This window comes from Uranotaenia lowii, chromosome 2, assembly GCF_029784155.1.
Source record: "Uranotaenia lowii strain MFRU-FL chromosome 2, ASM2978415v1, whole genome shotgun sequence".
NCBI lineage: Eukaryota > Metazoa > Arthropoda > Insecta > Diptera > Culicidae > Uranotaenia > Uranotaenia lowii.
Window position 1 is genome coordinate 268,514,351 of NC_073692.1, and position 6,990 is coordinate 268,521,340.

The following is a 6,990-nucleotide window of genomic DNA, read 5'->3' on the forward strand; positions in this document are numbered from 1 at the left end:
ATCAAATCATTCACGACTCCCTGCTCATCTCACTAGGAATGGTATCCTATTGGATGCAACGTGCAGTTGTGGCGAATCCATCGCAGATCCTGATCACATTATCTTCGCATGCAGCAGATTTGAAAATATTCGTAGACCTATTTGGCGAATTTTAATGAAAAAAGGAATTCCACCCGATATACATTTGATACTGAAAAAGAAAGACATTGAATTATATAAAACGATAGCTAATTTTGTAATTGAATGTGAATTAGACATGTAAGTAGAACAGTAATCAACACTTGGCCGGTTATGTAATAGAGGTAAAGCCAATAAAAAATTAAAAAAAAAAAAAATCGACTACACGCTTAATCCTTGATGAATTCGACCTAAGGGTCTTTATCTAGTAAGTACAGATATATTAGAATTACTATTTTCGGAAAGGTTTCTTTTCGAACAGATGACGGATTTTAGAAATTTGGCGCAGATTTTCACCATGAAACATGAAGATTACTAAAATTGAATTTGAGATATGATCAATCAAGTTACCAGATACCAAACGCTTGAAAAAGCATTTTTTTTGTTCTTTTTATGATAAGTCATATGTGGTTCAAAAACACATAATGGTACAGGATAGCTAGATTCTTTAGGTATGCTACTCCGTTGCTTGCATGTGTATTAGTAGGCCAACCAAAAAATAGTTATAGAAATTCCACAAAAATGTATGGAATTTTTTTAAACTATTGGTTTTCTAGAAAAACTACTTATTTTAAAATTCTACAAAAAATATAAAAATGTTAACCAATGTATTTACAATTCATTAAGCACTTATGCGGTTGAAAAACATAATTTTAACGTAAATTTTTTATTGAGTTAAAAAAATTGCTTTTTGCTAAATTCCTAATAACTGATTGTTTTTAAATTTTGTTTTACTTAAAATAAAGTAGCATTCATTACACGTTGCAACAAGTCATTTTTTAGCATATCTTTATAACTATATTTGCAAAAATGCTTTCCGAAATTCGAATGTTTTGCACAAATACTGCTAAATTTCCAAAAAAAAACTGTCTCGTAGTCAGAATATTGAAAGCATTAGAACATAAATTTTACTAATTTCAACACATGTTATTTCAAAGAATGCGACTGTATACTTATTTGAACAATAAGACCTCGCAATTTTCCATAAATTGTAATTTTGTTTCAAATCCCATACATATCGTTCGAAATTCCATAACTATTTTTGACCCTGCGTTTACACGGCTCCGTCGATTGAGGTTAAGCGCAATGTTTTACCTTATTCTCTACCTATCTTGATAATGGTAATGGTACAACATTCAGAATACACGTTGCTTGAGTTCCCCATAATAAACTTCAGTGTCGTTGGTACAGATTTTTGTCCAAATGGTACAGATGAAAAAGATTTTTTTTTGTTAAAACCGACGAAACAAGCAATAGATCGAATAGATCTAAAAAAGAGAAGGTGGTGCAAATTTCTCTCAGTTCCTCGTTCTCGAACACGTGCATGAGTAAACGCACATGAAGCCTCGTTATCTTCATTTTTTCCCTTGCTTACAAGAAAACGTCCCTAGAAAATCATTCCTTTGAGAACCGCAACCCTTAAAATCAGCTTGTGTGAATTAAAATGAATAACGTATCATCAGAAATAGAAAAAAAAACAACAAACAGTTCCGTTGTAAAAACATATCCTTCTTTAATTCAGATTAGCTTCCCACTTGCCATGTCTGTATCTACAATTAACTGGTTGAGTTTTCATATAAGTAACAAAAAATAAACTGCCACAATCTAGAGACAACATAACAATGCAAAATAGGCATATTGATAGAGAAGTGCAGACATCCATTAACAAAAAAGAATGAGTAATATACATCGATATTTGACATAAAGTTCTTGAAAAATTGGACCATAGATTCCTGTTGAAGAGAAGTAGGTAGGTATATGAAATGTGAGGTTTAACGTATCATCCAACGTTGTTAGGCAGCTAAATGTGTTTTCAATTTGTGTTGCTCCACTTGCTTGACTAGTTGGAATGAACTATACATTTTACGGTGGTGTATTTCGAATTTGTTTGCTGTTATATCAAATAGCTATCAAGGGAATGCAAAAACTTGAGGTGGAAGATGCTAAAGTTTCTACTAAAGATTGAATGCAACACTATTTTTGGATGTTGAAATACAATCGTTTTACTTCATCAACGCATGAACTACGGCTTTGGCGTTGAGTTTTTTCAAATCCGTGTAGGTCTGTCCGGTTCCAACGAAAACAATCGGCTGTCCAGTAATATAAGTCATAGAAATAGCGGCTCCCACCTGTGGGTGAAAATAGAAAAAGAAGTTTAAATATTGATGACAGGTTTTCGATAGATTTCAAATTTACTTTATCGTCAATGGTGTCAAATTTCGTCAAAACGATTCCGTCGATAATATGAGGATTTTCATTGGAAGAGTAATCCGCCAAAGCCTGGTTAAATTTAACCAGCTGATCAACTGCTTCATTGCCGACCAGAGCTTCTCCGACAAACAGCACCAGATCGGGTTCATTGACCTAAAATAACCGTATTTTTTAAATAATTTTTGGAAAGCTTACGCTGATTCGTGCAAACTTACTTTTATCAACTTGGCCAAAGCTCGCATCAGTGGTTCGTTATCCTGCATACGGCCAGCCGTGTCGATGAGAACTACATCGATCGCAGAATCGTGAGCATGTCGAATAGCCTCCATGGCTATACCAGCAGCATCTTTACCGTACCCTTTTTCGTAGAGCTGAACCATATTTCGGCCAGCGTGTTTTTCCGGTGGATGGAGCGCATTCAAATGCCTCATATGGGTGCGGAGCTGCTCAACAGCACCCGCACGGAATGTATCGCAAGCAGCAATAAGCACATTCAAATTGTTCTCAATCAACCAGAAGCAGATCTTTGCCAAGTTGGTAGATTTTCCAACACCATTCACCCCGCAGAAGCTCATCACGTATGGTCGCTTGTTTTTCTTGGCCTCCAAACAATCTCGGAGAATGTCGACACGACGCTTTGGCGACAGAATTTGAACCAAAGCTTCGGTAAGGGTATTTTTAACCGTTGCTGCGATCGTATCGAAGGTTCCGAGGACTTTTCCTTCCAGCTTAACAGCTACAGATTCGCACAATTTTTGAGAAATGTCAGCTGCCACATTTTTAGAGATGAGATGGTCCTTCAGTTTGTCCAAAGCTGGTTGCATGTCCTCCCGAGTAAGATTCTTTGAACCAACCAATCCCTTGAACAGAGAAAACATTCCACCAGATTTTTTGGCAACAGGAGCCGCCTGCCGACTAGCGTATTGTTGAACTTCTTGCTCGTCCTCCTCTTCTGAATAATCGCTATCGCTATCAACCTCAAGATCTTGTATACCACCTTTCATGCTACCGATCATTTGATTATTCGGAGTAAAGTCACTGCGCACATCATCGGGCTTATCCTTTGAGCGATCCAAATCAGCCAAATCTTTCGAGTTACCGCCCAACTCCCACTTTCGCATCTGCTTGCCCTTCTGTGGTGGAGGACTTTTCGGCGATTTTGGTTTATCGCCCTTATTTTTCGGCTTGTTCATTTTCTCCATCATTTTTTTACGATTTTCCATAATCAAATCGTCATTCCCTCCGTTCTGTTGAACAGGAGCCACAAATTCTACACTTTCCGTCTTATTTTCTACTATCTTAACAGACTTTTTCGCACTGGTAGCTGGTTTCTCTTCACCCTTCCTTTCAATCATCGAAGCCACCGTCTTCTTAGATTTGTGGGACTCCTCATAGCTACGCATAGCCTTCGGCAACTTTGCCTGAAGTCGACCCCACTTTTCCGCCTGCTCAAGAATCCTGGTAAAATCACCCTGGAACTCAAAGTTTGTATAGTTTCGATTTTCCGATCTCAAATCATTCTTGTATTTGTCGCGAAACTCCAGATGAACATCGCTAAGAAATTTGTCGATGTAGGAAAGTTGTAGAATTTTCTGGAAAGCTACAACGAAAACCAACTCGAACTCATTGTCCAGCTTGTACTGCAGCGAGAGCCCGTTGTGATCATAGACACCGGAACGTTCCTGGAAAGAAGTACACATTTATATAAAAGTTTTGAATTTTCAAGATTCAAACTGAACAAAATTCTAAAAAAATGCTGGCCTACCAAATATGTAGGTATTATTTTATCAAAACTAATTAACTAAAAACTAAATTAATTAATCTAGCATAGTTATGCTTAATGAGTGATTCCGTTTGGCGTTGTAAAATGCATTTTTTTAAATTGAACTGAACTTTATATTTTTCAAACATTCAACAGTATTTGTGTACTTATTTTTCATTTAATAGGTCAACTATTTTAAAATTAGCCCCTATATCTTATTCATAACTCGAAGAAAAATATTAAAGCTGAAAATAAGCATCTTCTCTTATGCTCAAATGTTAGCAAAGTGAAAAGGTTTATATTAATCTAATTAACATCATGTTTAGAAAAGCAATCTCAACGACTCATTTTTGAAGCGAACCCTATTACAAATTATGATATTACTATTTTGTTGCCATAGTCTGACGTTAGACTGATGAATTACAACTATACAAATTAGAACTTGACAGTAAGTATGGCTTTTTTGTTCAAGGTCTTCCAGAAAGCGAAATCGTAAGTTAGTAAAACCTTAACGCCCATTTACCTGTAATATCACACTTCGAATCAAGGCATTGACCGACGGGGCGAACATTTGCTCGGTTCCCCGAAAGCACCAGAGGACAATTCCACCTTTGGTGAAGATTGTGAACAAATCCAACATTGCGTCGTGATCTGACTGTAAACCGCTCGCCTAAATATAGTTTAGAAGCTCTGGTTTGTTGAACTAACTCCTCCTAAATATGTGTGTACTGAAGGAAAGATAAAATGGAATTATTCGAAAAGGATTTAAAGCTTATCAATAGATATTATTGAAAAAATTCTACGCACCTTTCTTCTAGATGGTTTTTTCGCTGTACGAGTAAACTGATATGAGCTGCGACGATAGATTTTTTTCAGATTCTCCTGACAACTCAGCACAATGAATGTAAACACGTAGTACGATAAATGTCACTTGCGACATTTATGCTCGAAAGCAAGTTTTCCGCCATTTTAATAAGCACGCAGCCAGTTTACACGCAACGTATGACGTAACAATAATTTGAGTGAATATAAAATTTACTCTATGTAAATTCATAACAATAATAATTGATAATAAATTTATGAATCGAAATTACGGTTGCCTTAAATTGACATGTAACTGTTGTACAAGGTATTACATGTACTCAATTTCGGGTTACAAAAACCCTCGCATTACGCAAAAAAGCAGACAACTGCTATTAATGAATATTACACCCTGGCGCTGAGATCTCGTGCAGGGCGTGTACAGCTTCGGGTGTGTTCTTATACCAATGCACGGAATGGTCCATCTTGTGACAGGCAATCGTAATCGAGGGCATGGTAGGCGAACAATTTGCTGTCAAAAAGCGCTCCGTCTCCACCAGCACCCCCCCTCCCCCCCTATGAGAAACTTTTGGTACCCCTTGCCTACTCTTCCTCAATATGCATCCACCCGTAGCTGGAGGCACTCTGATCTCGTGTGGAGCTGTCAAATTGGAAAAGCGCACGAGAAAAGTACAGTCGACACGTGAGAGGAAAGAAGCATCCAAATAAGGTAATACTTATTTCACGTTAAATAAATCACAAAAAACGATAATAATTTAATAGTTTCTTTCGCAGAAAAAAAAAACGAAAAGGTGCCGGAGCAAACCGAACCGCTCGAAGAAAGGATACCAGCAGCTGTCCAAAGGCCAGGTTGTAGCAAAGGCGAACCAGCCTGCTTCCGGTGGCCGTGTGATTCATCTTCGTTTTTGTTCGTCATGAAAATGCCGATCATCATTGTCCAGATGGGCTGGGAGATCAAAGAAAAGGATCCAGCCGCTATAGTGACGCGTTTTATGGTTAGGGCTACCAGAAAGCCAATATAGTTTGACATTTCGCACGCCTAGGATTTTCGGCCACAAGAGCTGGGCTGATATTGTTTTGAAGAACGAGCTGAAGAAGGTTGTCTGAATAAACGTACGTCTTATAGGAAAAGATTTCCCGGCAGCGTAAGAAGAAAAATTTTTCGGCTACGAGAGCCGCAGTGGTATTGTTTGTTTGTAAAAGAGTTGAAGGAGTTGTGCTTGAAGGAAGAGGAACATTCCCGGCGGGGCGAAACATTGTTATTATTTGGCCATCAGAGCCGCACAGATGATGCGTTGCTGTTAACATGTTTCGAAGGAGTTATATACACCCTTATTCTTGTTTACGGCGTATCTGTCGTTCGTTCGAACGGATTCTTTCGATCGAATTCGAAAAAGCTATTCTTGTTTTCGTTCGAATGCGATACGTTCGATGTTGGTATTACCAGATGAACTTCAAAATTTCTAAGCAGCCCTGCTGTATCAAAATGACATTTCTCGTGTGAAACAAAAGTAAACAACCTGTCTGATTGTGAATTTCTGAAGTTTTTATTATCGAATCGGGAAACAGGAACCTCGTAAACGGCCCAGAGACAAGGAAAAAAATAGCAAATCATGCTCGAGCGGATCAGGCCCACCCAGAAAACCTCCGGCAGCAGCATCAGCAGGCTATTTCGTGATTTCCAGAAGATTGACAAATCGGAGCCGATAACAGCCGGCGGGGTTATTGCTATCGCTGTTGCTGCTGGAAAGTAGCCCCGTCGTAGGAGATCGGAACTCGCGTAGAAAAAATCGACAAAAATTGAAAATTATTTAAATAAAAATGAGTTTGTATTCTAAAAAATTTTGTTATTTTTTAATTAAAGATATCAATTTGTAACATTGATCTCGAAAAAATTGAAATTTTTAAACACCTTTCGACTCTACAACCGGTCATATTCATTGGCAGAGGTTTCCCTGTCAGTTTGCTCAATTAGGCCTGGATCTATTTTTACGTTTAGTTTAAGTATCATATTTTTC

The 6,990-nt window shown here is 37.8% G+C and overlaps 1 protein-coding gene across 1 annotated transcript; it reads right to left on the reverse strand.

Moving 5' to 3' along the window:
- Positions 1 to 1,665: 1,665 nt before the first annotated feature.
- LOC129745060 (signal recognition particle receptor subunit alpha homolog) lies at positions 1,666 to 5,089 on the reverse strand. The gene is made up of 5 exons (XM_055737886.1): positions 4,958 to 5,089; positions 4,674 to 4,878; positions 2,604 to 4,070; positions 2,374 to 2,541; positions 1,666 to 2,306 (listed from the first exon to the last, which is right to left on the reverse strand). The coding sequence occupies exons 2-5, from the start codon at positions 4,788 to 4,790 to the stop codon at positions 2,181 to 2,183; spliced, it is 1,878 nt and encodes a 625-aa protein (XP_055593861.1). The 5' UTR covers positions 4,791 to 4,878; positions 4,958 to 5,089; the 3' UTR covers positions 1,666 to 2,180.
- Positions 5,090 to 6,990: the final 1,901 nt, after the last annotated feature.